At 44.2% G+C, this 19941-nt stretch overlaps 1 protein-coding gene across 1 annotated transcript in view; it reads left to right on the top strand.

The window, feature by feature from the left end:
* The first annotated feature begins 367 nt into the window (after nucleotides 1-367).
* LOC116991683 (zinc finger protein basonuclin-1-like) overlaps nucleotides 368-19941 on the top strand; it is a 94941-nt gene continuing 75367 nt past the window's right edge. Inside the window, exon 1 of the mRNA XM_033050508.1 lies at nucleotides 368-447. Coding sequence (XP_032906399.1) covers nucleotides 388-447 — 60 coding nt within the window. The 5' untranslated portion in view covers nucleotides 368-387. The remainder of the gene's footprint in view (nucleotides 448-19941) is intronic.

The following is a 19941-nucleotide window of genomic DNA, read 5'->3' as shown; positions in this document are numbered from 1 at the left end:
ATGGATAGGTGACGTTTCACAGAGTGCTGGAGTAACTCAGCGGGTCAGGCAGCATCTGTGGAGAACATGGATAGGTGACGTTTCACAGAGTGCTAGAGTAACTCAGCGGGTCAGGCAGCATCTGTGGAGAACATGGATAGATGACGTTTCGGGCAGGGACCCTTAATGTACCCATTTCCCATTCCAGGATCATGTTGATTTCTTCGATACTCTGAGGAAGAAGATCGATACACTCTTAATGCAAGGTCTGGTTTCAATTATTTCAGGTGTCCTTCCTCAGGTATAGAAGCTAGCAGAGCATTTGTGTCATCTATAATTTGCTTATTTGGATCAGTTGTTTATTAAGTATGTTTTTATTATGTTTCAGAAATCAGCAGAGCTCATTTCATGGCCGAAGTGGCGATACAATCATGTGGAAATCTGTTAAAATGCATAGCATGCTCAAAGGTGAAGGTATTTCTCTGGATTTCGCTGAAATTCTCTGATTGTAGACTCGACTGTTAAAATGTCCTTGTAATATCGATTCAACATAGGTAAGAGCGAATATAAATTTAAAATCAAACACCTTCTCTTGCCATTCTTGGGCACATTTCTGCTTATACTTTCTCTTATAAAGAACCAATGTTCAATCTCTGTTTCCCAAGGAATTACAAAATACCCTTCCCTTTCAAAACCAGGCCACTAAAGACCCAGTGTGTTTGCACGGGGGTTAAATGTACACACACTCCTCATGTGGAACATGTATTATTGTTTCAACTGTTTGGATGGGAATTAGCGACAGACATCACAGTAACAAGTGTGAAGGAATGTAATGGGAACAACAATACAAATTACATTGCAAGGTGATTTTCAACTTTAATTTGTTGGTGTGCGTGGGGAATAATAAGAGGTGTGTGTGCAGAATGATGCGGTGTGCTATGTCCTGTGTGACGCCATGTGAAAGATTGCCAGTAATTATTTCTGTGATTCCCATTCTGCCTTTAACAGACTGGTGTAACATACTGCGATGTCAAACCTCATTTTATTCCTTCTGAAGTCGGGCGTGTCATCTCTCAGTGAAAGATTCCAGAAACATCTCCACCTCTCGGGCTGTAAAGTTTGTCTCGGTGCCGTGACCTCTGACCTGCGCTGGTTGGCTTGCCAGGGTAGATGTCAGCACTGTTTATGCTCAGGGAGACTGATGATGTCCAGGTGGTTTGCTTACAGTCCTGTGTTATTGACCAGCCATGACCGACCTCTAACCTAACAGTGCAGTGCCTTGGTACCGATGTGCACTCCTATGTATGCAGTGGTTATGAGAGTCACAAGTAAACCAGCTGCGATTCCATAGACGTTAACTTTCCCATTTGCAAATTCTTCAAATCTATCAATTGTTGCGTGAATTTGGGGCACATATTATTATTAAACGTAAAACGCTAGAGTAACTCAGCGGGTCAGGCAGCATCTCTGGAGAGAAGAATAGGTGAAGATAGACACAAAGAGCTGGAGTAACTCAGCAGGACAGGCAGCATCTCTGGAGAGAAGGGATGGGTGATGTTTCGGGTCGAGACCATTGTTAAGCCAACCTCTTTGTGTCTACGGTTTAAATATTTCCATTTGTTTGTGAAGAAGGGTCTCGACCCGAAACATCACCCATTCCTTCTCTCCAGAGATGCTGCCTGTCCCGCTGAATTACTCCAGCTTCTTGTGTCTATCTTCAGTTTAAACCAGCATCTGCAGTTCCATGCTGCACATAATATTAATTTGATTTCAAATAAAAACATTCCTATTTGTGTTTGAAAGAATCTGGCCCCGTGAGACTGTAAGATGTTTTCAGCTCTCCAGTAAAATGCTTTTAGCTTTGTGTGACATTGTAAAATTCAGAATAAGCCAGAAAGGTAAAGAAGAGATTAAGTCGGAGCATTGAGATACTTTACCTTGCACTAAAGAGAGAGATCAAAGACAAACTGTGTAGATTGGTGCATGTTACTCCTTGAAGGTGTGCATGTTGACACGTTGATATTTAGACCACTACAGTGCAGGTTTCCATTGAAGTTCCATCCATTGTGAAGTTGGTATGTCAAAATAGAACTTGGTCACCAACCACATCTTCACTGAGTCACCAAACCTCACAGGGGGACAGTGTTTCATTGTATTATTTCCTGGACAGGCAGCTAGTTTGAGAGGCAGGATAGCTCCTGGATAGGAGGCAAGCTGGAGGGAGGGTGGATGGAAAGCCGGTGAGAGTGATTTTAGTTTAAGAAAGAACTGCAGACGCTGGAAAAATCAAAGGTGGACAAAAATGCTGGAGAAACTCAGCAGGTGAGGCAGCATCTATGGAGCAAAGGAATAACGTTTAGTGCAAGGTTCAATTAAAGATAGTCCGAGGGTCTTCAGTCAGGTAGATAGTAGCTCTCTAGTTGGTGATAGGATGGTTCAGTTGCCTGATAACAGCTGTGAAGAAACAGCCCCTGAAGGATTTGTGACTGTGTACATATACACACAATTTTGTTTCCTCTTGTTTATAATGTTTTTTTACAGTGTACTATGTTTACATATTGTGTTGTGCTGCAGCAAGTAAGAATGTCATTGTTCTATCTGGGACTTGACAATAAAACACTCTTGACTCTTGGCTCTTCTCTACAGAATCGGATCCTCCTCCTCTCTTCAGCTACCAGATGTTCTATTCCCTGTGGACATCAATGCTGGAGATATGAGGATGTCCATTCAATATATGAGCCCATTCCCTTAATGTCTCCATTAGAGATTAGTTGATGTAATGTGGTTTCAACTCGTCATCTTCTCCATTGTCAGCTTTCTATTTGGAAATATTTCAATAATATACTCTATTCATAAAACTACTTACAGGAAATGTGCTACAATCAATACACATCTTTCTTTGTGTTCACTGTGCAACCAAATCTATGTAGTCATCAGGCCATCAAACTAGTGCAGACTGCTGCAAAGTAACGGCATTCGTGTTACCACAAGCCATGGTCTTGCTGACACGAGGTGGACCTCCAGTGTAACACGGTGTGTGTCAGTGAATGTGCCGCTATTGCTGGTGGCGGGGTGTGTGCGGAGGGATGATTAACGCACATTGAGGTCACTGCAAATGCTTTGAGGGGTAGGACCAGAGTCTAGGGTCTTGTAACCTCTCGAGCCCAAGGGGCTTGGGTCCTGTGTATGAAACCTTTAGGGCAGCACGGTGGCACAGCTGTTAGGGCCGTTGCCTCACGGCGCCAGAGACCCAGGTTCGATCCCAACCTCGGGTGCTGTCTGTGTGGAGTTTGCACGTTCTACCTGTGACCACCTGGGTTTCCTCAGGGTGTTCCGGGTTCCTCCCACATCCCAAAGACTTGCGGGTTTGTAGGGAAATTGCCCCTAGTGTGTCGGGAGAGGATGAGAACATGGGATAAAGTAGAACTAGTCGGAACGGGTGTTATAAATGTTGGTGTCCGTGATAGGACCTTTTGGCATGGCGGTGCAGCAGGTAGTGCTGCTGGCAACCGTGCCATTAACCCAGGATCAATGCTGGCGTTGGCTGTTGTCTGTGCTGAGTTTACACATGTTTCTTGTCGTTGCAAACCATGATCCAAAGACTGATTAATTTACCCCCACTCGTTAGTGTGTGTAAATGGCAAACAAAAATAATTAAAGGGGGAGCTGAGATAGAATAGGTTGTAGGCGTTGAGGGAATTAAGGAGAGTGGGAACAGGTCTAATGGGATTGGGACCACTGGAAACCCACGGAACAGATGGGCTGAATGGCCTCTGCCTGCTATACCAGTCAGTATTGGTGGTGACCTTCTATTGCTGCATTGGAAGATAATCCAGAGATGTAAGAATGGACCCAACCTGAAATGGTACCTCTCCATTCCCTCCGTTGATGCTGCCCGACCTGCTGAGTTACGCCAGCATGTTTTGCTCAAGATTCCACCGTTCACAGTTCCTTGTGTCTCCAGACTCCAATGTCCGGTCGCAAATTGTTTTTACAGAATTAGTTTCATTTCAGAATTAGATCCTATCACTGCGGCAATTTTCAGTGGCCAATTAGTCTACCGACACGCATGACATTGAGATGTGCAGGGGTACTGAAGTCACAGGGTCATACAACACGGAATAGGCTTTTCAGCCCAACTCATCCAGGCAGACCAAGATGCCCCATCTACGCTAGTTCCACCTGCGCGTGTTTGGCCCACGCCCCTCTAAACCTTTCCTACCTATGTACCTCATAGAGTCCTGGAGTCATGCATTGTGGAAGCAGGTCTTACAGCCCAACTTGACCACACCGGCCAACATGTCCCAGCTACACTAGTCCCACCTGCCCGCATTTGGTCCTTATCCCTCCTTCTTCTTCGTGTTCTTCTTGGTTTCTTGGTCCTCTAGAATATTCCAAATGGAATTTAAACTGGAGGTGGTGAAGGGAGGGCTTAAGCCAGAAAGGGTTATTGGAAAGAAAGAGCTACTTTAAATTTAGTTGCATCTGGTTGGGTAACTATAGACATATAAACCTGTCCTATCCATGTACCTGTCTAAATGTTTCTTAAACGTTGGGATAGTCCCAGCCTCAACTACCTCCTCTGGCAGCTTGTTCCATACACCCACCATCCTTTGTGTGAAAAAGTTACCCTTCAGATTCCTATTAAATCTTTTCCCCTTCACCTTAAACCTATGTCCTCTGGTCCTCGATTCCCCTACTCTGGGCAAGAGACACTGTGCATCTACCCCATCTATTCCTTTCATGTCATGACGTACCTGTTGAAGTATTCTTCTTATCGAGTCCACACACAAGATTAGAAGCTGTTCAGCCAGAGCTGAACACACGTCTTGGCACCTGCATACAATGGTGTCTGTCTTGTCGCTTCTTGTGCTTCTTGTGCGTGGTGGTGGAACGATTGGTGGAAACAGGGCCGCGACGTGAATGCTCTATCCTTGACTGTTATAGTACTGAAGTGCTTAGTCACAGGCAGAACGTACATACTCCATACAAACAGCGCCGGAGATCGGGATTGATCCTGGGTCGCTGGAGTTGTGAGATAGTGGCACTACCCGCTGCAACTTCAGTTTCCCGGTATGGAGTTGCACAAATCATTCGTGCAGAAAACGTTGTACACAGTGGGAAACCTGATAGCGGTTATGAATTCATTTGTGAATTGTTCAGCCTGGTTTGAACATGAGAATGAGCGCATCCTCCTTCCTTGGCAAATACACTATATTCTCAACGTTATGTTATTGAAATCAAATTACGCGTTAATTCATTTCAAGCACAGAATTGACATTTGGGCTGCTGGATGCCCAGTTTAATTCGACATTTTTAGACAAAATATGACTGAATCATCAACTGGAAACTATTGGAAAATCAATAATTCACATCTGCTCTGAACTGTGGTCAATAGAAGACATGCTTCCCGATGTGCAGGATAAAGCTCAGAGATCCCCTTCACTCCAGATGTCAGAGACTGGATGTTTTAGCTATACAGCGTGCACAGTCAAGATGCCGATATCAGATTCCTTTGATGCAAATAGTATGAATCCTTAATCCAACGAAGCGATGGTTTGTATTTATTTTTTTCATGCATCTTTCGGCTGCGAAATGTCTGGGTGAATAATGTCAAGGGGCAGCCCGTGTGGGTTTTCAACCAGTTGTTCCAGTTTCCTCCCACATCATCAAGACGTGCGGGTTTGTGGGTTAATTGGCCTCTGTAAATTGTCCCTGGTGTGCAGGGAGAGGATGAGAAAGTGCAATCACGTGGAATTAGTGTGAATGGGTGATCGATGGTTGGGGTGGACCCGGTGGGCCAAAGGCCTGGTTTCCCTGTTGTACCTGTCCATTCAGGGAGTGACCAGGGTGAGACTGGTCCTTGATAATGCTGGTGCTCTTGCCGAGGCAGTGTGAAGTTGGTTCCTGTGGAGTGAGAGGACAGAGAAAACAGTTAATATCCTTTTAGTTTAGAGATACAGCGCGGAAACAGGCCCTTCGGCCCACCGAGTCCACGTCGACCAGCGATCCCTGCACACTAACACTATCCTACACACACCAGGGACAATTTACAATTGAGCTGTACATCTTTGGCGTGTAGGAGGAAATTGGAGATCTGTCTTTATTAATCTGTCTTTAATTTGTGTACTAGTCATATCTCTACTATTTATTTCATTCCCCTTACATGTTTTTCCTCTACTTGCTAAATTTTTGTAAGGTGTCCTTGAGACTCTTGAAATGCGCCCATAAATAAAATGTATTATTATTTATTATTATCCCGGAGAAAACCCATGCGGGTTACGGGGAGAACGTACAAACTCTGTACCGACAACACCCGTAGTCAGGATCGAACCTGCGTCTCCTGTGCTGTAATGCAGCAACTTTACCGCCGTGACCACCATGCAGCCCCATCGCTGCCTTAAATTGCATTAGTTAACAAGACTGTTGGCAACTCAATTAACAAAGTCCCTCACCATTTAATGCCATTTTCACTTGTATGGATTGCATTTCATTTCATTTTAGAAAAGATAATTTGAACAATCCTGTACGAAACTGCACTGTTATTGAATATTTGGGGATTTTGATTATTAGATACTGACCTCCCATGTTCGGTTGCACTGTTGCAGGCAGAGCCAATTGTATTTCTAAAGGACTGAGGGGGAATTCAAATGAACTAGGAGGTCTGACGTGGCCCTTGTTCATCATTGACAGCAAGTTGCTTCACAGGACATACGTTTCAAAATGGCCCAAATCCTTTCAATGGACTCATTTAAAAAAAGAAAAGAAAAAAGTCACATTTACATAAGTCATAGAATACAGAAACGGGCCTTTCTGCCCATCTTGTCCATGCTGAACAAGTTGGCAAACTGGGCTAGTACCATCTGCCTGCATTTGGCCACATCTCCCTCTAAACCCTTCATTTCCATGTCTCAATTTAAGTTTCTTGGAACTATCATCTCCAGGAACCTTAAATGGGAGGCCTCCATCGACTCCACAGTCAAAAAGGCCCAACAGAGGATGTACTTCCTGCAGCAGCTGAGAAAACACTATCTGCCACAGGCATGATGGTTCTGCTTTATTCTGCCATCATAGAGTCTGTCCTCACCTTCTCCATCATGGTCTGGTTTGGCTCAGCCACCAAGCACGACATCCGGAGGCTGCAGCTCATTGTTCGATCAGCTGAGAAGATTGTTGGCTGCAACCTTCCCTCCATTGACGAACTGTACACTGCAAGGGCCAGGAAGCGAGCGGGTAAGATCATCTCTGACCCCTCTCACCCTGGCCACAAACTCTTTAAAGCACTTCCCTCTGGAAGGCAACTCCGGACTGTCAAAGCCGCCACAGCCAGACATAACTTTTTTCCACGAGTAGTGGCTCTACTCAATAACCAAAAGTCTGTAGCCTCCTTTATTTAATTCTTCACATGTTTAAATTATAATGTTTTTTTCTTAATTGTCTACTGCATATTGTGTTGTTACTTATGAGCAGAGCACCAAGGCAAATTATTTGTATGTATAAGTACTTGACTACGTATTGAGGAAAACCTTTACACCCAGAGAGTTGTGAATCTGTGGAATTCTCTGCCATGGAAAGCAGTGGAGGCTAATTCACTGGATGTTTTCAAGAGAGAGTTAGATAGAGCTCCAACAGAATCAAGGGATATTGGGGGAAAGCAGGAACGGGGTTTTGATTTTAGATGGTCAGCCATGAGCATATTGAATGACGGTGCTGGCTCAGAGGACTGAATAGCCTACTCCTGCACCTATTTCCTATGTTTTCTATGTTTCTCTGTTTCTATGCGTTTGGACTAGTTCTGAGATGCTTATTTAATATGTATCTAAGTATTATGTATAGTGATACTTGTACTGAATTAAATAAGAAAACGAATTGCACTGTTCCTCGGTACATGTGACAATGTAGTATCACACCACACCATGTTTGAATCCCAAGATGAAAATTCTGTAACTCTGAATCCCAGATTCAGAGATGTGCTTCTTGCAATTTGAATAAGGATATCTAATCTGTACTTCTGAGTGCTGTGTTTAAAGTTTGGACAAGAACCCGTGTTTGGTTTATCTTTCAGACTTTTACCAAATGTCAGAGATATGAATAGGAAGTTGGCGCCCTTTTTTCTATTCCCCAGGGTATTAGTATTTGTATTATTTAATAAGAAATGGAAAAAATATCACCTCTCCATTATGGTGTCTCTGCAAGTCTCAATGCCGTGTTAAAGATCTTTGTGATGAATATCATCCCAGAAAGCAGGAATTTACTGTGGCCAGGCCTAATTACTAAGGGGCTATCTCTCATGACTGGAATAGTATGTCAGATGCATCTGTTGTATGTCCAAGGGCTGGACTAATGTGAAATAACTATTAGAGAGATGGCTTCTGACTCAAGAAAAAGGTATGCTTTTCAAAGGTATGTGTTCTCAATTGCAGACTAAACTAATGCATCATGGTGCCCCAGTCTGGTTATCTTTAATGCTGTGAAGTTTTATAATGTGTATATTATGTGTGTGTGTGTGTGTGTGTGTGTGTGTGTGTGTGTGTGTGTGTGTGTGTGTGTGTGTGTGTGTGTGTGTGTGTGTGTGTGTGTGTGTGTGTGTGTGTGTGTGTGTGATAACTATAATATATATATATATATTGCAGCTTTTTTTCCAATTTGGTTTAGAAGTGAATGTCTAAAGTCTGATTTTTTTCAACGGTACATCAGGGGAACAGTTTTGAACAGAACAAAAAGTTCTGATATAAAAAACAGTAATTTTTGTTTATAATTAATACATACAATCAACCTTGGCATATTTATTATCTGTATATAACTAAAAGTCTCATCTTGAACACATCCTGTCTGCGCTGTTAATTGATTTTAGAAAAAAAGCTGCACTATATCGCTATGATTTTTGGTCATCTTACTCACAGTCCTCCTCCGCTGAGGCAGCCCCAAGGATTTTTCCGATCGATGAAAAATAAAAAAGTTATGAATCAGCTGATTGGTCCTATTGCCTGTCAATCCTCTCTCACCTATTTTGGGCGGAATTTATGGCAGTTTCTGAGCTGCCAGCCCACCAGGCCTGAGTGAGTGAGCTGCCAGCACAACAGGCTTGAGTGACTGAGCCACCAGCCCAAGAATCCATTCGGCCCACATAGTCCATACCAGCCCTCTGAAAACCAGTCCTTTCAGCCCACAACACCCATACTAGCGCTCCAGAAAGCACCCCCCCCCCCCCTTTCTTGTGGTGGAATATTGCGTTGGGGGACCAGCCCTCCCGTGTGATGCTGGGACCCAATGGATCCCACTTAGTCTAGTGTATATATATATATATATATATATATATATATATATAATTTTCCCTTACTCAAGAGAAAATAAATTTAATATGTATATATGGATTCAGAGTGTTTGTGAAAACTAGATTACAATCACACAATTCATTACATTTAGTCTGCAAAAATTCATTTGTCAAATTGGTATTTTTCAATTGCTTCTTACTTTAATACATGCATCATTCTGCTAAGTAAGTTTAGTTCCTGGCGCACAATTGCCATGGGTGCTTTTGAATGTGCTTTTTCTTCTGATTAAACTTGTTAATAAATTTCAGCATCGCTTCCCGCCTGTCCGCTGTGTGTGGATGGCACAGAGAACGGGAAGTGTTTCCAGACAATGGGATCTGCTCCGTGCTTGAGGCTAGCATTGGGCCCCACAGCTTTCTTGTGGTGAAATCCAATGTATCATGTGCTGAGTTCTCCTTACAGAGAAGCTTGTTCGACTACGCAACTGGCATGGATAAAAGAACTCCCATGGATGCAGTTTTTAGAAAAATAACTATCCGGCAATTTTTAAAATGACCCAACACTTGAATCTACTGCCATGTCTCAATTCATTTGCTAGCTGCAAGGAATGTTGGTGCAAATGAGACCTTAGTTAAATATTTTATTACGATACTGAAAGCATTATAATTCACTAATGTATAATCAGTATCGACACTCTCTTTGGTAATAAGATGAAAGCATCACAAGCTGATATTTCCGTACCAATATTCAGCCCAGTTGTCCTTTGACCTTTAAGAAGGAACTGCAGATGCTGGTTTACACCAAAGATAGACACAATATGCTGGAGTAACTCAGCAGTTCAGGCAGCATATCTGAAGAGAAGGAATAGGTGACCTTTCAGGTCGTGACCCTTCAAGAAGGTCCTCCTCCCTGACTATCGCAACGTTTAATAAACAGTTAGACAGGTACATGGATAGGACAAGGTTGGAGGGATATGGACCAAACGCAGGCAGGTGGGACTAGTGTAGCTGGGACATGTTGGCCGGTGTGGGCGTTGGACCAAAGGGCCTGTTTTGATACTGTATCACTCTACGACTCTATGACTCTAAGGCTCTCGACCCGAAACATCACCTATTCCTTTTCTCCAGAGACACAGCCTGACCCGCTGAGTTACTCCAACATTTGTGTCAACCCTTTGACCAAACACTTGGGGAACACTGTTGGTGGAAGATACTTTGAACCAAGTTCTGGGAGCCGAATTAGGCCATTCGGCCCATCAAGTCTACTCCGCCATTCAATCATGGCTGATCGGCCTTTCCCTCTCAACCCCATTCTCCTGCCTTCTCCCCATAACCTTTGACACTCGTACTGATCAAGAAATCAAGTTTGTTTTTGCTCTAGAGTCTAACATCTGCAGTCCACTCTGTCTCCATTGCTGTTGAGTGACTTTACAAGATCTCCAGTTGACATCTTCTCTGCCCTGGGCATGATGGAAGGGACAACATGGCAAAGTGCCCGTGGCTATCTTTTATCTTGGGACTGCTGACTTGTACAACCCAATAATGACTCTGCTGATAACCACTCTGTGAATAGGTTTAATTAATTTGGCCACTTAATGATGACCTGAATTGCTGTTCCTTAACCGTTAGACCCTGCTTAAACTCATTGTAAAAGCTGACGGACCGTTCCATTACAATGAGGAATGTTTTTCGACATGAAAGTAAGGCAAAATCAAAATTATCAGCTTAGTTTAGTTTAGAGATACAGCGCAGAAACAGACCCTTCGTCCCACCGAGTCCGCACCAACCAGCGATCCCCGCACACTAACACTATCCTACACACACTAGGGCCAATTTACACGTACACCGAGTCAATTAACCTACAAACCGGTACGTTTGTGGAATGTGGGAGGAAACCAAAGATCTCGGAGAAAACCCACGCAGTCACAGGGAGAACGTACAAACTCCATATAGACAGCACCTGTAGTCGGGATCGAACCAGAGTCTCCGGCGATGCAAGTGCTGTAGGACAGCAACTCTACCGCTGCACCACCATGGCTGCCCCGTTACTCAACCCAACTTGCCCACAACAACCAACGTCCCATCTACACTAGTCCCACCTGCCTGCATTTGACCCATATCCCTCTAAACCTATCCTATCCATGTACCTGTCCAAATGTTTCTTAAACGTTGCGATAGTACCTGCCACAACTACCTCCTCCGGCAGCTCGTTCCATACATCCACCACCCTTTGTGTAAAAATGTTACCCCTCGAGTTCTTATTAAATCTTTCCCCCCTCATCTTAAACCTATGTCCTCCTGTTCTCAATTCCCCAACCCTGGGCAAGAGACTCTGTGCGTTTACCCGATCTATTCCCCTCATGATTTTGTACACCTCTCTCACATCACCCCTCACCCTCCTGTGCTCCAAGGACTAGAGTCCCAGCCTGCTCAACCTCTCAATATACCTCAGACCCTCAAGTTCTGGCAACATCCTCGTAAACCTCTTCTGGAGGGACATGGATGAATGTGTGCTCTTATTCCACTTTATTTCCCAGAGGCATGAAACATTTCTCCATGTCTGATACTGGTGGCAGGAATGACAAAGAATGCAAAAAAACAGAAGGAGCAGTTGTTAGGTTCATTACATTCCAACAGCAGCATGAATGTATAATGTCCAGAGTTAAAAAGCAGGGGGATGTTTCTACAGTATCTCTTGGTTCCATGGTTGATAGGTCGGTGCTAGTATCACCAACTAGAGAGCGGCCCTGAGCTACCATCCACCTCATTGGAGACCCTCAGACTATCTTTAATCAGACTTTACTTTAAGACTTTAGACTTTAGAGATACAGTGTAAAATAGTAAGATTAAACGAGAACTTACCAGTTTGAAGTTTGATCTGTATTTTATGAGGAGTTACGATGAGGGATTACGTGAAGAACCCGCTTAGCACGCATGCGCGGCATACTTCAAAGCAGCGGTGTGGAATCACAGATAGACACAGTTATTGAAGTAAACATAGTAAAGACAAGGAGACATCAGTTTATCAGTTTGACCCATATTATTGAGGGTGGGAGCGGAGGGCACGTAACCCTCATCGTAACGCCTCATAAAATACAGATCAAACTTCAAACTGGTAAGTTCTCGTTTAATCTTACTAATTTACTTCGGAGTCACGTGAGTGATTCCGTGAAGACTTCAAAGCTCTGTGATTTCAAACCGTGTAACAGTTATTACTTCACTGTTGTGGTCATCTCCATATTGGTCCACGGAACGAGCAGACGATGTGATGGTCTACTATCCTACACTAGGGACAATTTACAATTTTACCAAAGCCAATTAACTTACAAACCTGTACATCTTTGGAGTGTGGGAGGAGACCGGAGCATCCGGAGAAAACCTTATGCAGTCACACGGAGAATGTACAGACTCCGTACAGACTTTCCTGGACTTTGTCATGCACCACACGTCATCCCCTTCCTTCATCCTGTATCTGTGCACTGTGGACATCTTGATTGTAATCATGTTTTTGTCTTTCTGCTGACTGGATAGCACGCAGTACCACAGGACACACATGGCAATAAACTCAACTCAACTCTTTGCTGGGTTTCTGTGCTGTAGTCAGGCAACTTCAGTGGAAGTGCATCGATTACAATGCACCAATAACAATCGATAAATAAAACTGCAGTTTTTATCCCCAGATATTTTGGGTAATTCTTCATCCGTCTGAACTTGTCGAACAGGCAGCTAGTTTAGTTTAGAGATACAGCGTGGAAACAGGCCCTATGGCACACCGAGTCCGTGCCGACCAGCGATCCCCACACATTAATACTATCCTACACACACTGGGGATAATTTACAATTTTACAGAAGCCAATTAACCTACAAACCTGGATGTCTTTGGAGTGTGGGGGGAAACCGGAGCACCTGGAGAAAACCCACGCAGGTCACGGGGAGAACGTGCAAACTCTGTATAGGCAGCACGCAGTCAGAATTGAGCATGGGTCTCTGGCACTGTAAGACAGCAACTCTACCGCTGCACCAGCATGCCTGTGCAAGTTGGCTACAGGCACAAAGCTTTCCTCTGGATCACTGCTATGTGACACTGTCACCAAAGTAACATGTTGTTGCATAAATAATATGATTCTGGCCTGTATGGCTGTGAACTCAACATGTGTCGGCAAGTGCAAATATCAGGGGAAATACTCATGAACAAGGTTCAGACTGCTGGTAAACACAAACCTTTCTCCATCAAGATGTGTGAGGAAGAGATGGAAGGGTGGAGTGGAAGTTGCAGAGAGAGAGAGAGAGAGAGGGAGGTGGGATTTATGCTATGACTTGTGTGAAAGGAAGGAAATGCTATGTGTTCACGGTGGATACAGCTTTGGAAGGTGACGAGTGGTAGTGTAGTGTAATGGGTAACGTCGATGGAAGGGAGGTTGGTTTGTGTGGTGGTCTGGCCGTTCGGCCCGCCGAGTCCGTGCCGACCAGCACACTATCACTATCCTACACACACTGGAGACAATTTACAATTATACCAAGCCAATTAACCAACAAACCTGTACGTCTTTGGAGTGTGGGCGGCAACAGGAGTGCCCGGAGAAAACCCACAGGGTCACGGGGAGAACGTACAAACTCCGTATAGGCAGCACCTGTAGTCAGGATCGAACCCGGGCCTCTGGCGCTGTGAGGCAGCAACTCCACCGCTGTATCATCATTCCCTTCCCCAGAACTGATACTGCTGTTAGAAGGAGTCGATGTACAACTGTTTAAAGCATGTCATGGTTTCAGCTCTACTCCCCCCCCCCCCCCCCCACGTAGATGCCAGCTGAGAATCTACACCAGCAGTTACCATCTCACCCCCACAATACCCAACCGGGGCAACACTGGCTCTTCATTCTTCCCCGCAGAAATAAAATAAACATTCCCTCTGCCAGCAGCTTTTATAAAATACAGATTAATACAGATCGAGTGAAATAATTATTTATAAGAAACACGCGCACGCATGCACACCTATACACACACACCTATACACACACACCTATACACACACCTACACACACACACCTATACACACACACCTATACACACTCCTACACACACACACCTATACACACTCCTACACACACACACCTATACACACACTCCTACACACACACACACTTATACACACACTCCTATACACACACACACCTATACACACACTCCTATACACACACACACCTATACACACACTCCTATACACACACTCCTATACACACACTCCTATACACACACTCCTATACACACACACACACCTATACACACACTCCTATACACACACTCCTATACACACACTCCTATACACACACTCCTATACACACACTCCTATACACACACTCCTATACACACACTCCTATACACACACACACACCTATACACACACTCCTATACACACACTCCTATACACACACACACACCTATACACACACTCCTACACACACACACTCCTATACACACACACTCCTATACACACACTCCTACACACACTCCTACACACACACACACCTATACACACTCCTACACACACACACTCCTATACACACACTCCTACACACACTCCTACACACACACACACACACACACTCCTATACACAATCCTACACACACACACACACTCCTATACACACACTCCTACACACACTCCTACACACACACACCTATACACACACTCCTATACACAATCCTACACACACACACACTCCTATACACACACTCCTACACACACTCCTACACACACACACACCTATACACACACTCCTATACACAATCCTACACACACACACACTCCTATACACACACTCCTACACACACACACACTCCTATACACACAGCCACACACACCTGTACACACACACACTCCTACACACACACACTCCTATACACACACACCTGTACACACACACCTGTACTCACACACCTATACACACACTCCTACACACACACACTCCTATACACACACTCCTATACACACACTCCTATACACACACACCTATACACACACTCCTATACACACACTCCTATACACACACTCCTACACACACACTCCTACACACACACACACCTATACACACAGCCACACACACCTGTACACACACTCCTACACTCACACACCTATACACACATTCCTACACACACTCCTACACACACACACACACACACACCTATACACACACTCCTACACACACACTCCTATACATGCACTCCTACACACACTCTCCTACACTCATACACCTATATACATGCACACACCTCTATATGTGCACACCTATGCACATACACCTATACCAACACATGTGCACACACCTATACACACGCATACCTATACACACGCATACCTATACACACACATACCTATATACACACACACCTATACACACACATACCTATACACACTAAACACCTGAATGAATGAATACTTTAATGTCACATGTAACAAGTCAGTGAAATTCTTTGTTTCGCATAACCAAGGTGTGCAAAGAGTCGCCACATAAAGCACGCTGACAGAGTTACAAAGTATCTATAGCTACACACTTCGACACACACGCACACCTATATATACACATACCTGTACACACCTCTTTCTGCACAACAATGGTGCACCATTGTGTCTAGCGGTTCCGATGTTCTAGCAAGGACATAGTGGGCTGAAGGGCCTGGGGCTGTGTTGTTCCATGTTTTGTGTTCAGTGGTGGGAGGATTGACTGGGGAATGCACAGAACCCAGTAACCAGGCCTCGTTTTCTGTGCGTATGCAGAAATGAGAAACCGTGTTGGGAACAAGGTGGGAAGCAACATCCATGCCAACACTCATTAAACTCCAGGCTCACAAGCTTGCCTTCCAGTTGGCAACAAGAGAAGAACGTGTTCTGTTCCTTGTCAGTAGGGAGAGGTGACAGATTTGGACCCATGCTTTCAAGGGCTAAACAATTTCATCTGCTTCCTTCCCTTCCCAGTCCCGACCCCCTTTGTGAAAGTGGACCCCTTTTTGTATTTACACAGAAGGCAAACATGAACTTTGCATCTGAGAGGAGGTTCGCCCCAGGAATTCTGACATATTTGACAAGAAATAACAAACACTGCACCAGCTTTGTGAATCAAATGTTTTTTTTCTTCCCTCCGTTCCATCGTGTTAGCTCCAGTCAGGGCTTTTTTTGTTTTGTTTACGGAGGTTAATGCAGAACAGTTTATTATTGGAGCGGACTTTATGATTTCCTACAAAATATTTCACATCAGGTGAATTTATTGTCATGTTGCCGATCAATGTTACACCTGGAGAATTGAAACTTTCCTAGAATCTTGTTGGGGCAGAAACAGAACATGGTTCAGAATGAGTAAATGAAGCACGGTGCTGGTTTTATTTATTTTTTATTTAAGGGCTTAGACTGATTCCCCTTGACTGTACAACTTGCCCCTTGAGATGCTCTCAAAATGAAAGGCATTGATTTTTGTGTGTGTGTGTGTGTGTGTATGCAGACAACTTTGCGACCATATGAACAAGAACAAGCTGCGGTCTCTCAGCCACTTTGAATCCACATGTTTCGCTCTCGTCTTGTATCCTTCCTTTTTTTTTGAAAGAAATGAAGACAAAACAATTGTCAATGCAGCCCGTGACCTGGATAGAGTGACCTGCAGAACCCAAGGTATTCCACCCGTTCCAGATGCCATGTGGTATCTCAGTCTGTGTCTCTGCAGATTCCCATCCCATTGATAATAGCACTGCTGATTTCTTCCTCCTGTTGCTATCCATTGGCGCAACTAGAAATTGATCTGCTGCTTGGCATGCAGTTAATTATATTGACTTTATCACAGCTGGGTTCTCTTGAGCCTGTAGGTATAATGTGGAAAGACATGCAGCTGAAGCCTGCCGCATTTTAACTCTCTTGCTGCTAGACCGCAGTAGATAATAAAAAACAATGTTGTGAACTGTGCTCCTTATTTAGAAGATAGACACAAAGTTAGAGTCTAGAACGAGAGGTCACAGCCTCAGAATTAAAGGACTTCTTTTCGGATAGGAAATAAGGAGAAATTTCTTTAGTCAAATGGTGGTGAATCTGTTGAATTCTTTGGCACAGACGGCTGTGGAGGCCAAGTCAGTGGGTATATTTAAGGCAGAGATAGATAAATTATTTAAGAAGTCTGAAGAAGGGTTTCGGCCAGAAACGTTGCCTATCTCCTTCACTCAATAGATGCTGCTGCACCCGCTGAGTTTCTCCAGCATTTTTGTCTATCTCAGATAAATTATTGATTATTACAGGTCTGAGGTTAAGGGGAGAAGGCAGGTGAATGGGATTAGGCGGGAGAGATAGATCAGCCATGACCGAATGACGGAGTAGACCTGATGGGCCAAATGGCCTAATGCTACTATTCCTTATGACCTTAAAATGCTGGAGTAACTCAGCGGGACAGGCAGCATCTCTGGAGAGAAGGAATGGGTGATATACTTAGATATGAGTTGAGTGCAAAGTGTAAGTTGGATTTAAAGTAAATTTAAAATATATATTTAGTTTAGAGACACAGCATGGAAACAGGCCCTTCGGCCCACCAACAAAACCACATGTGAATGGTTTAGTTTTTATTCGTGTAGAAAGGAACTGCAGATGCTGGTTTATACCAAAGGTAGGTTGGAGTAACTCAGTGGGTCAAGCAGCATCTCAGAAGAAAATGAATGGGTAGCGTTTCAGGTCGGGACTGAAAATAGAGGGGAGGGAACTGGAGGTAAGAAGGGGAGTGACTATAGATGATTCTATTCCTTAGTTTAATTTAGTTTAGCCTTTCTTTAGTTTAGTATAGAGATACAGCGTGGAACCAGGCCCTTCGGCCCACCAAGTCCATGCCGACCATCGATCATACTAGTTCTATGTCATCCCACTTTCTCATCCACTCCCTGCACACTGGGGCAATTTAAAGAGACCAATTAATCTACAAACCCGCTCGACTTTGGGATGTGGGTGTAAAGCCGGAGCAGCCGGAAGAAAGCCGCATGGTTTTTAGGGAAAATGTGGAAACTCCACGCAGACAGCACCCGAGGCCAGGATGAACCTGGTCTGAGGAACTGAGGCAGCAGCAGCTCCCACTGGAGTACAAGTATGGAGTATATATGGAGTACAACCGACAGAAGCGTATTCTCCTTCATGCTTTGACTAAAGGAATAAGTATGTTTACAACGGGCACCTGATTTCAGTAGTTCTATAATAACAGGTCTTACCTTGATGTTAATCTGGGTGACTTTTGTGTGAACTGGGAACTGGGTGCTCTAGTTCCGGTAAATTAGCCATGATGCTAGCAGCAGCTTGTCTATGGTCTTCATGCATTGAAACAAAACTTGGCAGATCTCAGGATTTCACATAAATAATGTATTTTTTAAAATAAATGCACAATGTTAGAAAGTATTTAGCCCTCAGCCACCAACTTGAGTTTGAGTATTGGCCTTGTCACCTGGACCAGACACTCTGCTTGGCCACAAACTAGCTTCTACTCTGAGATCCTGGCCCAGTGGTTAAGGTCGCAGCCAACTAGGTAATGCATAGAGTTGGTGCTTGAACCATAAAAGGTGCAATCATTTATCTCCTGAATGAGGGGGTGTTACACCCCAGTCTCATTCTCCACTTGTTTGCCACAAGTTCATCTTACAGGATTGAGTATAGGAGTTGGGAGATCACGTTACAGTTGCATAAGACATTGGTGAGTATTTAGAGTATTGCGTTGAGTTTTGGGCACCATGTTATAGGAAAGATGTTGTCAAGCTGGAAAGGGTACAGAGGAGATTTAGTGAGGATTCGAGGGCCTGAGCTATAGGAAGAGGTTGAGTAGGCTGGACTTCTATTCCTTGGAGCGCAGGAGGATGAGGGATGATCTTATAGAGGTGTACAAAATCATGAGAGGAGTAGATTGGGTAGACGCTCAGAGTCTCGTGAGTAGGGTAATCAAGTAAGTAAGTAAGTTTATTGGCCAAGTATTCACATACAAGGAATTTGCCTTGGTGCTCCGCCCACAGGTAACAACATGACATACAGTGACAGTTACGAATGGCTCAGAAAACACTAAATATTAATAATAATAAAACATTAATGATAAAACACCATTGATCAGGCATGTGAACCAACAAAATGCCAGATCAAAGGGAGGCTACAGATTTTTGGCTGTTGAGTAGAGCAACTACTCGTGGATAAAAACTGTTTTTATGTCTGGCTGTGGCAGCTTTGAAAATCCGTAGTCGCCTTCCAGAGGGAAGTGGTTCAAAGAGTTTGTGGCCAGGGTGAGAGGGGTCAGAGATGATCTTGCCCGCTCGCTTCCTGGCCCTTGCAGTGTACAGTTCATCAATGGAGGGAAGGTTGCAGCCAATAACCTTCTCTGCTGATCGGACGATTCGCTGCAGCCTCCGGGTGTCGTGCTTGGTGGCTGAGCCAAACCAGACCATGATGGAGAAGGTGAGGACAGACTCTATGATGGCCGTGTAGAATTGGACCACCATTGCCTGTGGCAGATTGTGCTTCCTCAGCTGCCGTAGGAAGTACATCCTCTGTTGTGTCTTTTTGACAGTGGAGTCGATGGTAGCCCCCTACTTAAGGTCCTTGGAGATGAAATTCCCAGGAACTTAAAAGACTCCACCTGTGGTGTTGTTGATGGTGAGTGGGGTGAGAGAACCAGAGGACAAAGGTTTAAAATGAA

Source organism: Amblyraja radiata, chromosome 34, assembly GCF_010909765.2.
Source record: "Amblyraja radiata isolate CabotCenter1 chromosome 34, sAmbRad1.1.pri, whole genome shotgun sequence".
Classification (NCBI taxonomy): Eukaryota; Metazoa; Chordata; class Chondrichthyes; order Rajiformes; family Rajidae; genus Amblyraja; species Amblyraja radiata.
Note: the sequence above shows the minus strand (reverse complement) of the source record. Positions and strands in the feature narration are given on the sequence as shown.